General features: G+C 37.1%; 2 protein-coding genes across 9 annotated transcripts in view; one reads left to right on the top strand and one right to left on the bottom strand.

The window, feature by feature from the left end:
* Window positions 1-6296, bottom strand: part of LOC117604262 (lysine-specific demethylase 4C) — a 9160-nt gene extending 2864 nt beyond the window's left edge. For 3 of the 5 annotated variants that reach the window (XM_076690168.1, XM_034324159.2, XM_034324143.2), the window contains exons 1-10: window positions 6171-6296; window positions 4725-5521; window positions 4448-4653; window positions 3991-4346; window positions 1535-3915; window positions 1055-1237; window positions 675-974; window positions 411-602; window positions 228-341; window positions 67-159 (exon numbers count right to left, since the gene is read on the bottom strand). In XM_076690168.1, the coding sequence (XP_076546283.1) occupies window positions 67-159; window positions 228-341; window positions 411-602; window positions 675-974; window positions 1055-1237; window positions 1535-3915; window positions 3991-4346; window positions 4448-4653; window positions 4725-5501 (4602 nt within the window). In that variant the 5' untranslated portion in view covers window positions 5502-5521; window positions 6171-6296. Of the gene's footprint in view, window positions 1-66; window positions 160-227; window positions 342-410; window positions 603-674; window positions 975-1054; window positions 1238-1534; window positions 3916-3990; window positions 4347-4422; window positions 4654-4724; window positions 5522-6170 lie in introns of those variants that run through there. The other 2 variants (XM_034324151.2, XM_034324166.2) reach the window with 2 other exon arrangements.
* Window positions 4758-17373, top strand: LOC117604301 (ATP-binding cassette sub-family G member 4). 4 transcript variants are annotated; one of them, XM_034324216.2, is made up of 11 exons: window positions 4758-4900; window positions 9480-9758; window positions 12081-12198; window positions 14072-14255; window positions 14608-14753; window positions 14817-15055; window positions 15128-15420; window positions 15587-15755; window positions 16183-16439; window positions 16522-16676; window positions 16747-17373. In XM_034324216.2, exons 2-11 carry the CDS (start codon window positions 9584-9586, stop codon window positions 16934-16936), a joined length of 1926 nt encoding a protein of 641 aa, XP_034180107.2. In that variant the 5' UTR covers window positions 4758-4900; window positions 9480-9583; the 3' UTR covers window positions 16937-17373. The 4 variants fall into 4 exon arrangements, with proteins under 4 accessions (XP_034180107.2, XP_034180098.2, XP_034180116.2 ...); XM_034324207.2 differs by lacking the exon at window positions 4758-4900 and adding an exon at window positions 8145-8416; XM_034324225.2 differs by lacking the exon at window positions 4758-4900 and adding an exon at window positions 8878-9041.

Here is a 17373-nt window from a genome sequence, read left to right as displayed (position 1 = left end):
CGTTTGAAACAATCATAAATAAAGTAAACTCCAACAAAGGATAAATTAATTTAACACTAAACTCACCAGACGTGAACGCACTCTTTTTGGCATATCTTCTTGTAAACTGTATATCTCGTTTCGTTTTAATACGAGTTGCGAACCATCTTCAAAAATGACCTTAAGTAGAATAACATATTATTAGAAAATGTTATTAACATTGAACTCTAACGATGATTGTCACTTACAGTGTACATGATACGGTGATTTGTACCCCCAAAGATACCATCGTATAAATTTCCATCAGTCCATTTAACGATAACTGCGGCCCCTTGTTGCGGCGGGTTTCCAGGATCATAATTCTACATAAAAAGTATTTGTAACAATTTGAAGTATAAACAGAGAAGAAAAAAAAGAGTCGTGTAACCCACCATTATATCTGACGGGTATAAATCTTCACTGAAACTGTCGTCACTGAATGTGACCATATAAAACAAAGTATCATGTATAGAATCTACTTTGCCCTTGTAATATCGAGTATTACGGTGTTTTGCCCATACAATTTCACCCTGTCGAATCGTTGGTATTTTCTCTTTACCATCATCGTGACCATCACAGGTTACCTGTACGTAAATCTCATTATTGCAAACATAAATCAAACGTAAAAATTCTACGGAATTTGTGAAAGAAAATACCTGAAGCTCTGGTGAATTATATACCGGTACCGTGAAGGTTGCACCGGAAACCAGACCGCACGATGGATGAAACAAGTTACCGCATTCGTTGCAACTCAAACACGCTCCATCCTTTTGTCCGCAGTAACAACACTGTTGTTTAACGATGTTGGGTTTGATAGTTAATACATTTATAGGATCCTTATTTATAGCATCTTTAAAGGTGACGCCTGGTAGCAGTAGGGCACACAATATGTGAGCCCAACTGCTATCGCTGGTACGCTTTAGAGCACCACCACGCATCGGGCACAGGCAACACATCTTACACAGAATAAAAACAAATTAATTGAACATTTGATCATTTTCGAAGTAACGAATGATAATCATATAACACTACGTACCACTTGGGTTTTACCAGCCTTGCATTTATCGCAAGCCCAATTTCTTAAGTCTGTAGGCAATACGGTAATCCCGTAACAGGAAGCATGGACCGTGACGTGACATTCTCTACAACGTAAAAGCTTATCATTTTCAGGCTCAACTACTTGTTCCTTTGAATTTGCAACAAATACACTTGCAGACACCTAGAAAGATACAGAAGATAAATATTTAGTTATCTCAAGGCAATCAACATCAGTGGCGGCTCGTAGCTAAAATTAGTGGGGATGTTGTTCCAGAAAATTTGTAGCCTGTTTTAAAAAGACCGCCACTGCGGTAGCGATAGTGCCCTCTCTACTGCGCAGTCTCGTGCGCAGCGTCCTATGTGCGCACGCACGCACAGTCAAACACCACGCCGCTGAAGATTTTTCTATCTTTTTCATAAACTGGAGGATGTCTACGAGCCGCCACTGATCAACGTTGTTTTGTCGATCAAAACTCACCCATATTGGAGAACTATCTGGTAAGACGGTGGGTTTACAATATTTCCAATCCGGTGGCATTAGCCTGCCGTGTCCGTTGCAACTCGAGGTGAAGGGTGCACAAATTGCGCAATGAGAAATCTGAGCGCTCCAATAATCGTTGAATGCTTTCAAAAGATCATTATTTGGAACGCTAGGATATAACATATCAGATATGTGTCCCGGTACCATCGACACTCTATTAGATACAGAAGGCGATTGACTTATAGAACATGTCGCTATGTTTGCCTCATCCGGATTAGGCATCAAGGTTTTTGTTTCAACTTCTTTTTTCCTAGTGGTCGCTTTCTTCAGTTTTTCCTTCGACTTTCGCCTGGACATTAATTTAATAGGCTTCAACGATGGCATGTTTGCATATATATTATCAGAAGATCTTTGTATATTCTGAGTTTGTAGTTTATCACCAGGCTCGATCACGTTAGAAAATTGCTCCTGATGAATAGTAATCGTTCTCTGGGCAGCTTGTAAATCCGGGATGGAATGACTCGTAGTGTAATTCAAATTGATTATCTCCAATGGATGATCCACCTGGGTGGATACGCTTTTTACATTACTAACAATAGTACTTGTTTTTTTTACAGTTTTTCTACTACACCCTTCATCGTGTTGATTCAACGTCTTCAGAAGAAGATGATCCTGTAACTTTGGTACGATCTTTACAATCGACCCTGTTACATTAGACATCGGTGCAGGATTTCTTGAACATCTTTTATTGAAATCAGTCGTCATCGATGACTGCTTCTCCGAGACGTTCGTATATTTAGGAGCAGCCGTGAAAAAGAAGGTGTTGCCGCTGTTGGTTGGTAAACCCAACGAGGATGATGAAGCGGATATCTCAGAGTTATCCAAGCTCGTCGAAGTATAAACTAGCGGATCTTCTTTGGTATCTTTCGCAAAGAACACGTTACTGTTGTTGCTAGAAAGTTGCCAGAATTTTGTCGCCATCATTTTCGACGTGTCCGTTGTAGATCTTTTCCCCAGGATTTTAACGTCCGTGTTTCCGCTTATATTCTGACACGTTATAGTCTGCGCGAGCGGTTGCGCCAATACTGCACTCTTGGTAAAGATACTATCCATCTGTGGTATTTGAATAGTACACGGGGTCACAGATTTGGAAAGTTCTAAAGCCTTCGAATCGGTTCTCGATTCCTTCACTATCGTTTCTTTCTGAAGAATCGGTGGGTTGGCGAAGCCAGGGTTCACGAACATTATACCTGGAGTGGAAAGTTTAGGCTCCCGGGGTTTGGCGATAGGCCAGGTCTTTGGTAAAACTACAACGCTGTTCGATAACGCACGGTTATCGTTTTCCTCAGCGATCAATCTTTCAGGATCAACTTTAGGAGAAACCTCGGTAGCGGACACGTAAGCTGATTTCAAAACGCTCAATCTAGGCGCTTTAATAATATCCTTCTTCGAATAATTAGGTATCGATCTTTCGGTCAACATTGTACCTACGCTCTTGCAAACAGGGTAACTCGATGATTTTCCATCTTGCAATATAATTTTTGTATCGTCACCTATGCATTCAGATTCCACAGCTTTATCTATTTTCATTGGTTTCCCTTGCTCGAAAACATTAGCTTTTAACAACGATTGCTGTTTACCGAACGTTTTAATGGATACAGGGTTAGTCTTCTTGGTACTCTTTGTATATACATTTATCCGTTCATCCGTATTATCTGTCCCCTTCGTATCACTATAAATAGAACTTGCTACTTGACCGCTACTTGCAATGTTTAAAACAGTTTTAACCTTGACTGGGCTGGTATCAGTATCGTTATCGGTGAAAATGATACTCTCCGATATATCATTCATCCTTGATTGACTGTCAGTCAATGATTTATGCGCGTGAAGACTCGGCATAGCCATAAGCTTCCTTTGGACGTCAGCGTCGGACACGTCCAAAGGTTCGTTAATATCGAAGATAGATATATTCAAATGTTTACGTTTAGTTTTATTCACGTTCTTTGATTTCGCTTTCTTCTGTTCCCCAGACTTTGAATGCTTCTTCTTCTTCTTAACCGGCTTCTCGGTGGCTTCAGAGAAATCAGAAGCATCCTCCAGTTTAATGCTTCCAGTAATATCATTCGATACGATGACATTGCTATCTTCGTGACTGTCGTTATCTAACTCGATACTTTGATCTGGGAACGAAGAAGATTCGTAGTTAAGGCTATCGTCTGGTTCCACTTTTATTTCAGTCTTCACAGTCACGTTTTCTATAATACTTTTGTTAGAATCCCTTTTAGACTTTGATTTATCCTTATCGGCGTTCTTCTTCTTTCGCTTCCGACTCTTTTTACGATTGTAACCATCATCGTAAACAGAAGCCTCGTGTACATCTGTGATCGGTATAAATCGTTATTAATTAAATTACACGAAAGAATAGAAATTAATTATAAGATACAATTCTTTACCCATTTCTCCAGCTTTTAACCATATGTCTTCGAGTACTTCTAACTGTTGCTCGTCTGGCCCATCATCCACCTCCTCTAATTCTAGATCTTGTAATACTTTCTTCACGTCCGGAGGAATATCCGGACGATTCACTAGCTCTTCCATATCAACGTCCGGGTTCGTTGCCATGATATTCTTCTTCTTATGTATCGTATGCCGTTTATTTTTTGGAGCTGCATTCAGATAGCTCTGAGGCAATTGCCCGTTACTACTATTGCTACACAGAAGATCCATCTGAGAGGGCATAGGCGCGGCTGTTTGTCTAGGATCCTCCGGATGAGGACCGATATCTTCACCCCGTAACCATAATTCATACCTGAAATGGAACGTTTCTGATTAGCTTATTTTAGCATCTTTAATAATACCATAAATTGATTTTAACTAGTATACACCTTTCTAACAACTTTCCCTCATTACCTTTCTGGCTGAAAACGCTTGACAAAAGTGTCCATTGATATTTTAACCATATCTTTACTACATGTACATTGTGTAGCCCTTTTACCATACTCTACCCATCGCGGTGCAGCGAAATTAGTTGATTCAGCGCAATTGAATCCGTGATTAAAGCCAGCGTGATAGCCATAAGGAAAGGTAATCATTATTTCTCCAGCTTCTTGAGTTATCTAAAAGCAAAAAAAAAACAATGATTCATTAGTCTATAATTCTTTGTACTCGTTTTTTAATTCAAACTTACTTTATTGCATGGAATCGAATATTGCCGCAATATCTGAGGAGAGATGAGAGACATTTTGTGACGCAAAAACGCTTGACAACTTTGGTAACTCGATGGAAAAAAACCGCTGGCAAGTCTTTCCAGTCTTCGTCCATGTTCCGGTGGTATAGCGTACCACGTCTTTGGAGCACCGAAATGTAAGTAGTTTATCGAATACAAATCCATGTCCTCCGTGTGCCATGCGAATGTGGTTTTCCACATTCCAAAATACAAGTAAGCCGTGTTAACACCGTCGATAGATATACCATAGTCTTTGTTCACGTAATCGAGTATCGTTCCTAAATGGTTGATATTCCATTCTTTTACGTCCGGATCGGTTAACGAGCCAGATACATCCGCCCCGTATATGGGCGCTACGTATGTTATATTCTTCCAGTACTTTCTTTCCAAGTCTTCGTAATCAAAATGACGTGGAGTATTATACCGCTCGGAATTGGCCAGTTTACTATATTCTTTGACGGTCATAGATTTCTTCTGTATATTAATTTGTTGGTAAAGACCCTGTTTGCCAGTTACCACCTGACAAATTGGAGCAGGAATAGTAAGATCTAAGTTGTCTAAATTGTAGCCTCCTTTCCTTGGTACCCATTCAGGTGGTGGAATAACTTTTGCTAAACCAGCTTTGTGGGCTCCTTTACTTTCCATGTACTCCACATATTTAGTAAAATCCTTAAATTCTTCGTATGTAGGTCTAAAGACCTGGATACGGGGTGTACCCCTTGAATTGTTACTAACCATTTTTTATCTAGTTTATACACCTGAAAATTAAAAAAAGAATTAGCATTTTGTAATTAGGTATTGAAATTAAGTAAGCAACATTCTTAAGGAGAATGATTGTGAGTATGGTTTAAAAATATATACTTTATTCAAAGGTAATTATATAAAAAGCAATAGCTACAAATATGTAAACATGTAATATGTAAACATTCGCTCGTAACGCATCTATATTTACAGTCACTGCAACAGTTGCATCATCATGCAAAAAACGGTCTAATGAAATTGTGATAGCGTTTGAAAGAAATTTCATTCATTACACTCTAATTTTATGTTCTCACAAATAACATTCAAACGGAGAGGATAAAAGCGAGGTGTCGATGTTTTTGAGACGAGAGGTGCCGGATGAGCATAAACAAAATGGATGATATCTATTGTCAAGAAATTCCTGATATATATTTATTTATATCTGTCTATCGGTCGGAGAAACAAATGTGACATATCGTTAGGACGTAAAAGAAGCATCGTCTTCGGTGTTTCTATCACATGTTAGATTCTTCAAGGGTGTTTTCACCATACAAATGATGGCTGATCACGAAATCTCGTGTTGGCAGTAATATTGACCGATACGAATGAACACATTGAAAATCGCACGATTTATCGTGTTATCGTCAAGCAGGATGCGTTACTTACATCGATAATTCAACGCGAATAATCACCTCTCTTGTATAAACACCATGTTCAACTAAATATTGCCGTCGTTCTTGCGATTTGACACATCCACCGCACTACCCCGCGCGTCATATAAAGCCAATAAAGATGGCGTTCAAACACTGAATCAGGTCTTAGACGCTTAATTAAACGCGCATGCGTAAATAGCGGGGAATTTAAATTGTTGCATTTTGTCACGTACATTATTTATCATCGATATTATCACAGAAATCTGTTATTAAATGTATTTCCAAGTAACCAGTATTTTCCTTCATAGATGTTTCTACCTACACGCAAACGCTACGAGGTTAGAAATGACATAGATTGAAAAAAATGTATTATTTATTTTATGCATTTAGTGCATCATAACCGTATAATTTGGAGAACTAATTTGAATCCTAAATGAATATTATTCGTATATTTTTAAGTGAAATTTAGGTGTTAGCAAGAATGAAATCCAGATCTTTCAAAAAATATCGTGTACCGAGCGCCATCCCACGTGATTCATCCGCAACAATTCGATACGCGGTAGATAAAAAATGTTTCCTGCATTAATTTAGTTGCACGTTGCGGTTAGAAAGATTCAAAACATCATAATACAATTTTAGAAAATGATAAATGTTATAATATTTCAAAAGTGCAATGGTAAGTAATATTAACTTCAGTTTCAATCGACTCTATTCGATCCTACAATCTGAAGTTTCTAAATCTATATATTTCAATAATGTTCCGATACTTATGTGTAAGCAAACATAGTTGCACAGTTGCACGTGCTTAATACATTGATGCAATTTTACAGAGTATTTTGTAACTTTGCCAAAATGGCCAGAATTATAATAAATAGGCAGCATAATGTTCACGAGAAAGAGATACAGCTGTACTATTATTCAAGTATCAGCTCGTGCAATATTGTACAGCTATAGACAGTGTATGCAGACACCAGTGAGCTTTCAACACTAACGTGAAACAAGGTCGTACATCTAAAGAGAAGGTGGTAATAATTCAGTAATAACCGAATGTTTAAAACATTACCTCGTTTTTATTCAAACACAATACATTCTCATATAATTTTGATTCTTTATCAACAAAAAGTGTAGGTGATGCAGGGCCATTTTGTAGAACTCCCGGAAGATAATGTCCCGATAGACTAAGATAAACATATTTTTTAAAACTTCATACAAGAAAGCCTGATAAAGCAACATTGTTGAATGATCTTTTTTATTGCACACCTGCTGTTTATCACAAATCAATTTATTAAACAAGTGATTATTTAAAGATTGATAACATTTGATAAATAATCGTTCGATCGAGGTATGAATTCAATCCTTATATTAATTTGTGTTACTTTGTTCAATCGAAGTCTCCAATCTGTAATGTCTACAATTTTATCAGCTTTGTTGCATTAATTGACATTTCTTTTTTATACAAAGAAAGTGACCCTGATAATGTCCAAAGAATCAGGAGTCCAACCTAGACACACATACTTATGAATCATTTTCTTATGCTAACAAAGAGGAAGTTTCCTGCAAGCATCCTAACAATAGTCATTACTAAAAATTATCAATATTCAAAGTTCTGTCATCCAAAATCCATTAATCTTTATCTAGAAATCGCATCTCAATAGTTAATTACTAAAGAAACAGATAATGTACAAAGCCACGTTGAATGCCATGGGGGTCACCGGTGGCCGGCACCGCAAATTACACATGCATCATTAGAGCAATCAACGTGTTGAACGTGGTGAATGTATTTCTCTCATCGATTTTTTCATTTTAGATTTCTCAATTTCACGGTTGAACGCATTACAGGAGGTTCAAATATTACAATCGATAAACATGGAAACTGTTTGATCAGCGTAGAACGGGTTAATTATTTGGACTAGGCAATTCGGTCAACCGAACTCTTACGCGTTCGTAGGAACGTGCGTGGTTATTAACCAAGGAGAGGAGGGAGAATTATGAAGCTTTGTCTCGCCTCGGAATCATCAGTACAGCAACACGCCTCCAAGCGCGCACAAGGAGTACGCTTTCGAAGGCGACCTTTACTTTTTGTACTTACGACGCGGCTTACTTGTCGCGACATTTGTATGCGGTTCACGACGCGTCGCCTTCGATGATACGTCAACAATCGTGCTACAAAGTGCAACAGATATAAAATTATTAGAGGATTATTTACTGTAAGGCAGTGTTGATATAGTGGCTGTTCGACACTTGTGAAAAATCTCATCGGTATGTGTTACGCTCAATGAAAGAAAATTTTTATTCAATACATTTATCGAATGCTTGGCATTTGATGAATATATCAGTTAAACTCAATATTTTATCAGTGTTTATCATTGTATGCTTACTAACTTCATTTACAATGTTAATGTTTGATGACAGACACTGTAGATGTTTTCTGACGGACTTGTTGTTAGAATCATTGCAAGGCACGTGGCGGATATTATGAACCGCAAAAAAAAAAAAAGAAAGAAGGGCGATTGTATTTCGTTCGTTGCTCCTTGATCTCGGAACTTTTCATGATGGTAGTGCGTCTGAAGCCGATAATACAAACATTCGAGCGATATGGGCGTTTGAGAGCTCTTTAGATTTCAAGTTTTGGCTCGTGGAAATTTTGAAACTATTTCAAAGTAGATTTCATAACAAACTTAATGTTTTATATACGTATATACGCTTGCAGTATCTTTTTATTCGAACGAAACTCCGCTATTAAACAAATGATAGGGATTTTTGTGATTTTTTAACTGAAAATTTAGATCATCAATTTTGACCATTCTTTGCAAGCCAATCACAGCGGTCATAGGGAGTGTTTATATAGAATAAAATCAGAGATCGGTGGTGTCCTTGACGAATGGTCAGGTTAAGTCAATGAAAGAAATCGGAATTACGCTATCGCGCGAAATTTGAATTCCTGTTCCGTAAATTAAAACTCGGGTTCTTTTGTTTTGTTTTAATCGATTTTTAATTGCTATATTGTGTCCCCAATTCTGTTAAAGTTACTTTTACTGCAAATCTGTTTCTGCGTAAGGCACGAGGCAAAAAGTATTCCATTAAATATTCATACTACACGTGTTGCTATTTGCAATTCAAATGATGAATAAAAAGCGATGAACATTTTTTAATCTTGTACAGTGATTTTCGCTGTGACGATGACAGAGTATAATTAAAATTTAGTATCAACAATAAATGTCTCGACGCGGTCGACACTGTTTGCCTTGTACATGAATGTCTGCCCACAATGCATCGTGTTGTTTTTAATTTCATTTTCACGTGTGTCTTGTTGTGTGTTTAGTGTCGAATAAAATTAAAAGAATACATCGGTGATTGAGAAACGAAAGTGAAAGCAGACGGAGTGAAAACTCGGATGTACATACTAGGAGGAAACGAGGGAGAAAAATGGGCACGAAAGTACTCATCGAAATGCAGCAGCAGCTGAGACACGCGGTGTCTAGTTCAGAAAACGCACCAAGCAGTACGAAAAAGGTAGACGACCAAATGGACATCGACAACTCGATATTCTTAGTATTCGAGGATATTTCCTATAAAGCCCGTCCATGGATATTTTCCAGAGGTAAGAAGAAATGTTAGTAGTAGTAGTAGTCATAAAACGGGTGGGGAAATAAAATGTCCCTAAAGTCACCTAGATCGCTGGTTAATTGGGTTAGTTCAGGGGTGGGCAATTGTTTTGGCTCGTGGGCCACTTTGTGGAAGCGGAGGTTAGCGAAGGGTCGCACCTTTTAAAATGATTGCAATTTCAGAAAATCCATAAAAATCAATAAAATTTTTTATTTTATTCAATTTATCTAAATATAAGATAAATCTTCAAGGCGGATCTTTCTGACTGTCTTGGCGGGCCACAAAAAGCTCTTAGCGGGCCGCTATTTGCCCACCCCTGGGTTAATTCAACGAGCACGACATCAGCCATTAGGCCGTAGAGGCTACTCATCTTGACCCCCTTTAGATCACTGGTGCATAAAATGAAAAAATATTACTTTTCTTTAAATTAATACTTGTCAAGGCTGGGTCATATTTAAGAAGGCGTCAGTCATAAAGCAAACCGTCGACATTTATATACATATTTAAAAAGAAAGCTGTATTTCAGTAATCTTTGTTTGCAGTATTCCTTATCCGACTTTCCTTATCGTAATATAACGGCACGCCACTCATTCAATCCGATACGTTCCAGGCAGGATCTAAATCATTCAACGAAAATGTAATTATTGAGACGCAATGATCAGAAATGTCTTTTCGATTGGAAAAGAAATTGGTGATCGTTTATGCAGCACTGTACTCATTATCAGAGCGTAATAAAATAATTATATTTGTAATGGCAGCCAGTGGCACGTGGAAGAAAAATGTTGCTTTGGTATCAGTAAGCCTAACAAGATAACACTGCCATGTTAACATAAATGAACTATATCAAATTATACATGGTACGGCTGACTATTTAATGATTATGGAAATTTAGTTCTGCGGTTGTAATGTGATCGCCTGTTGTAGGCGACCAGACGCATGTAAATGATATATGAAATTGTATAAGTCAAAATCAGGAATTGAAATGAAGGAAACATTAGGCGGTTGCTGATAATAATTAAAATAAATAGTAGCTACTTATGAGTGACTCGGATAATGAATGGTTTGTTCGCGATGATGTGTACACTGCCTTAGATCGTACAATGGCATACGTACTGATCACTAATAATGTTAGTAGTTAACTTATCATCTACCATTACCCTCCATCGAGTGAAACGATTTTAGAATACTTATCTAAGATCGGTAATAAAGTAATTTTCGATCGTTCCACGATAACAGACGATACTGTAAATAGTATAAATTATCGTAGAATTAATAAAAGGTACCAGCATTATTTATATATTTATATTATTCGCTAAAACAAATAAGGCGACAAGGTTTGTCGAGTTCGAATGCTTGAGAAGTCGCTTGAGGCTGTATAAATAGATTATGCGCAGAATGATGCGCGTTGTCGCGTCTCGTGTGTGACCGTACTTCTCTTATAAGTTTATTAACCCTGAAACATCCAACGAACATGGTGTTAATACTCCTTTCAGTCATAATAATAGAATTGTGTCGTCTGCAACAAATCCAATAACCCTCATTTTGTCATGATCAAAGATAGGAAAGAGTATCTCCATAATTTAACTTCGTTTAAATTATTGATTATACTTTTTACGTTAGCGGGAACAATCGGTTTCCGTGATTGAGTTTGCAAATATTAGCGAGGCCTGATGCACTAGATTGCATGGTTGTATGAAAACAGGACGAGGTGAACTAATGAGCTATCATAAATTTTAACAGGAGTATTAATTACTGGCTTAGCAATCATACGCTCACTTGCATAATATCCCGTAAATATTTTTAATAATGTAGTTTGGTGCAATGGCGGATGGTTCGTGCCTTGCATCCGGAAGCCAGGGCCGGCCCTGGGCCTAGGGAAATTAGGGGGCCCCCATAAGACGATTTTTCGTTTAAGAATGTAAGAAGAGTAAATTCTCTACAATTTATTAGGTTAATTAATACTCGAGCAATGCATTAAAGTTTCATAAAGTTAACATAAAATATCAATTTCTTCTTTTTCTAATAACTATTTCGAAACCTCTTAAGTGCTCATAGAATTTATGGTGTACTTTTGGACATCACGTGGCGCTGAAATACACAGATTATGAAGATAAGGAGATAAGGAGGGCCACTCATTTCGGTTTAAACAAATTAAATACAAATCGTTTCGTCCAACAATGTTATTTCTTTCATATTTTACTATAAAACAGAGTGTACATATGTTTCTCAATATTCCACTTTCTCCAGTATTTTAATATGTCGTATCATTTTAACGATTCGAGTTTTTAGAAAGCGTTGACATGGATATCTGTTTCAGAGAAGACCGAATTGCTGAAAAACTTGAGCGGTGAATTCAGAGCCGGCGAACTGACTGCAATAATGGGATTATCGGGTGCTGGAAAGTCGACGCTGATGGATGTTTTGACAGGCTTTATGTTAGTAAACTTCTTATCTTTTTTGCTCACTTATAATTCTGGCACTTACGTTTCTGGAACCTCGTTAAAAATTAAGCTTAATAAATTTATCATTATCAGCATTATATTAACATACATACATGTACTTACATTATTAACTCACAGTAGCCAATGGATCTGGTCAAGCAGATGTGCAGGGTGTTTCAAATAATTTGATTCACTTAAAATATCAACTCTTTAATTGACAACAATTGAAACAGAAATGAACCCATTAAGCACTAAAAGGGTACAGATGACTGAAAGAGATTACATAATACACGGTGGCTTCCTTGCAGATAACATTTCCGCTTATGACGAAGATGATATTTGTATAGATTGCAATGGGACAGACGTCCAAATACTTTTATTCATATGCAACGAGGTCGCTGATATTCTTAGAAAGCGTTTTCTATGCATTTCTGTAAATATTTATAGCTTAATGTTACACGACGAGCATGATCTATGCTATTATTACACCTTACGTTCAATTATTTCATTGTGGCAATTCTAGTAACGTTTAAATAATCTTCACTTGTGAAATATTAATTTATAAACGTCGCACAGCCTCTACTGAGAATTTTAAAAGTTCTGGAAGATTAGGAATTTAATATTTATTGGCCCGTGGCGACCTCATTTCGATCGTTTTCATTGCTTTTATCTGTCAATAACGTTGAATGCAATTGATAACGTTTATTTCTATGGTATAGCATTTGGATAACACAGAAAGGTGTTTTAATTTTTTGAAAGTATTTAACATGCTTTAAAGATGCTTCATCTTTATATATGTAAAAATGGAAAAGCATGGATGTTTTTATATACCGTGTTACTGCTCAGAAACCTGTATTTTTGTTTATTTATTTCTCTGAGTCACTGTATGTAACATGCAGGTATCTGTAATTATTTTGCTATGTACTTGACTGAAGAAACGATGATCTTCGTCAAGTAGCGTGGTTGCAACGCACACTGGTGGAAACGCTGTTATCGCCGATAAACCTACGTGACCAAAGAAATATATTATTTTATAAATGAACGATAAACGCTGCTCGTGGCGTCACGCTTGCGAATGCACCAAGAAATGCAGCTAAAGTTAAAATGTTGCTCAAAATAATTGAAGACTTATTGATTCATTAGAAACAGACCGATAATTGTTAATATTCTTTTATGTTATTAATACATCCATTTGTTACGTGTACCACTGTAAAAGAGGTGACAGAAAAACTTGTAAAACAGGATGCCAATAGTCTAGACGACTTCACTGAGATTTTTTAAAAGATAAGGTGACTTAAAGAAAAAATCTTTTATTCTTGATGTTTCTATATCTCTCATTAATACACATTCTTTTGTAGGAATTACAGAGGACTGTAAAATTCTTCGGTTAGTTTTAGCATTACCATAAGTAGGTTACCCTAAGGATGGTCTTAAATGAACCATTGTGATTTATCTTAAGTACTGGTCAATAACCTAAGCAGAACGAATGGGACGTAAATTTAATCAACGATTAAACTCTAAACAAGCAAATCAATCTCATATGCATATCGATTTCAGAGGCGTCTCGCGTATAAGCATTGTGGAACTGCAGCAGTCCCTATTTCCACTTGATATTATCGATAACATTTAATATAACGAGTCCTTTTTTTCTATAATTCTTTCTTTACACTTGTACAATATATAATCCTCAAGCTTAATTGTCAGTAGCCATCCCCCAGTTTATGAAAAAGATAGAAAAATCTTCAGCGCCATGGTATTTGACTGTGCGCGCATGCGCACATAGGACGCTGCGCGCGAGACTGCGCGCGAGCCTGCGCAAAGATGTTGAATCCAAATGAATATGAACATGCTTTGGACCCTTTTTCAGAACGGCTGACGTGACTGGGAATATAATGGTTAATTCAAAACCTAGGAATCTCAATGAATTTCGACGGTTCTCTGCGTACATAATGCAAAACGACAATTTGCAGCCACTGTTGACGGTACAGGAAGCAATGAACGTCGCTGCAGAGCTGAAACTTACCGCTAGTCCGCAACAAAAGAAACAAAAGGTATGCTGTACAGTGTTTGGGTTCGGCCCTGAGATTTCGAGGGTTCGAGGTGAGCTACGAAAAAGGGCCCCTTCACATATATGACATAAAAAAAGTACCTCAAATAAAATTTATAAAATTAACATTAAAGCTTGTATAAGTAATTTAGATTTGCATTTATGTCGATTAATATTCAAACATTACTCTTCTTGCATTCTTAGACGCAAAATCGTCTTATGGGGGCTCTAGGCCCAGGGCCAGCCCTGACAGTGTCTTTGTTAACTGGAGCTAACTATGATTAAATTTTCTTTATTAATCTTAAGCTGGCCAAGGGTAACTCTTTCATATACCTTAGTATTATATACGGTTTCAGATCGAGCAGATCTTGATCACAATGAGCCTGGACACGTGTCGACACACGCGTACAGGACAACTCAGCGGTGGAGAAAGAAAAAGGCTTGCAATTGCACTAGAATTAATTAACTGCCCGCCAATTTTGTTTCTCGACGAACCTACTAGGTATAAATATAGTACATTATTCAAAAAAACATTAATAATCATCTTATCGTATTCAATTTATAGCGGATTAGATAGCGTCACTTCAAAGTATTGTATAACATTGCTAAAGCAATTGGCAAAGTCAGGACAAACGGTGATTTGCTCGATTCACCAACCGAGCGCTTCTCTGTTGAACATGGTTGATCATCTTTACGTGATAGCTGATGGAAGCTGCGTTTATACCGGTAGCACGCAGAATTTAGTACCTTATTTGAGCGGCCTCGGTTTCCAGTGTCCGACGCACTACAATCCAGCTGACTACCGTGAGTATAGTCGTGTCAAGTGAACGTGTTAAGGAAAAGAACATGGACGAGATAAATATTCTTTTCTTACAGTGATGGAGATTTGTAATGGAGATTACGGTAGACACGTATCAAAACTGATAAACGCCATCGAAAATGGAAAGAACAATGCTTGGAGGTCAACGAGCAATGTAACCACTGCCAATCATCAGGAGGAAGTAATCGCTTTAAACGTGATGGCTTCCTTCCAAGCACTTCGGCAGCGATCCGCGATGGAAACGGATTACGCCCGTAGACGCAGGCTCACCTCAGAATATGCGACGAATTTTTGGAAACAGTTAGCCGTCCTCCTCAAAAGAAATGCCATTAAACTATCCCGGGACAAGGTAATGGAATCTTTTTCATTGGTAATGATTTGTTTTAAGAGAAACATTGTAAGAGAATACCATGTAATACAACCACTCAAGTAGTTGTCCTTGGTGACAGTTTGATATTACAGTAAATTATGTAGTAGGGTAACAATGATTGATGATCTGTTTACATTTTCTACAGGTATTAACATTCACACGGCTCTCGATGCATTTTATAATCGCTTTGATCGTCGGTACAATTTATTTCCGAATCGGACAGGACGCTGTATACGTGTTGGATAATTTCAATCTTCTATTTTTCAATGTAATGTTTCTAATGTTTAGCGCGTTCAGTGCAACTGTAACAACATGTAAGTGAAATTATTACAAAGATAATGATAACAGTTAAAATTAATTAATTGGAACAGTAACGGCTCGCGTATAGGCACTGTGGAACTGCAGCACCCACTATTTCCACTTGATATTATCGATAACATTTAATATAATGAGTCCTTTTTTCTTGAATTCTTTCTTTATACTTGTATAATATATAATCCTTAAGCTTAATTGTCAGTAGCCATCCCCTAGTTTATAAAAAAGATAGAAAAATCTTTGTATGGAACTGTGCGCGCATGCGCAGATAGGAAGCTGCGCGCGAGGCTGCGTGGGAGAGAGAACATTGTCGCTCCCGCAGCGCCGGTTTTTTTAAAACAAAGACTAAAAATTTTCTGGAGCAGCACCCCTACTAATTTTAGCTACGAGCCGCCACTAAATTGGAGTGTTTTTGATTGTTAACAGTTCCCTTGGAATTACCAATCATTATGCGGGAACATTTCAATCGCTGGTACAAATTACACTCCTTTTATTTGGCCAACAAATTAGCCGACATTCCAATTCAATTCACTGCAATTTCTTTATACATTCTCATAGTCTATTATATGAGCAATCAGTTGTTCGAACTCAAACGATTTTGTTTGTACACGGTAATGTGTTGCGCTATTAGCTTGGTTGCCCAAACGATAGGATTGTTGGTTGGAACTGGAATGAAAGTCCAGGTCTGTAAAATGTTTCTAAATAATATACAATGTTTATTAAATTGAGTGTAACATTGTAGAGTTCTGTTTTACATTCTTCCAGCATGGTATGATCTTTGGACCACTTATGATTCTTCCATTCTTGATATTTAGCGGATTCTTTGTACAGTTTAGAGATGCTCATCCGTGGTTACGTTGGATATTTCACTTGTCGTTTCTTAAATACGGTTTTGAGGGTGTAATGATTGCCATTTATGGGTAAGAAAGGTCTTCGAACATACGATTTATTATTATAGATTTAACTGATCATTATGAATATCTGTTTCAGTTACAACAGACCAAAACTTTCATGTTCAGACGTTTATTGCCACTTTGCTATACCAGAGACGCTATTAAACGCCATGGACATGAAACAAGCTGATTATTGGTTTTCTTTGATCGTATTGGCTGGGTTGTACGTTATCTTGGATCTGACAACGTTTACGTTGCTGAAATTCAAATCGGAAAAACGTGTGTAACGGAAAGAAAAAACAACACCAATGTTACGAGTGAGATTTTAATGAATTAGGTTTTATTATAAACAATTCATGTTGTGTTCACTGTAAATAGAACAATATAAGGAAATTACCGTCAAAGACTGATTTGCCTTTAAAATGTTGCTGTAGAAAAAGGAAAAGGAAGTTTTATAAAGACTATTTGTTAAAACGATCGTGATTGCATTTATTGCGATTTTATTAAAATAGAAAAAATGATATGCATAAGTGTGTATAGCAGGTTTCTTTAAATTAATTCGGTGCCTTTTGAATAATTGCCATAATTTTTGAAAAATAAATCTTTAATTAAAAAGGAAAAGGCACTGAATTAATTTGTCTATGCGAACAGAAAGGGTAGCCTCTTGTGCAATACAACTGATTTGTTTGCCAGCTAAACAGGAATAAAAATTCTGTTATCTTGA

Source organism: Osmia lignaria, chromosome 9 (assembly GCF_051020975.1).
Source record: "Osmia lignaria lignaria isolate PbOS001 chromosome 9, iyOsmLign1, whole genome shotgun sequence".
Taxonomy (NCBI): domain Eukaryota; kingdom Metazoa; phylum Arthropoda; class Insecta; order Hymenoptera; family Megachilidae; genus Osmia; species Osmia lignaria.
This window is presented reverse-complemented; position numbering and strand designations above follow the sequence as displayed.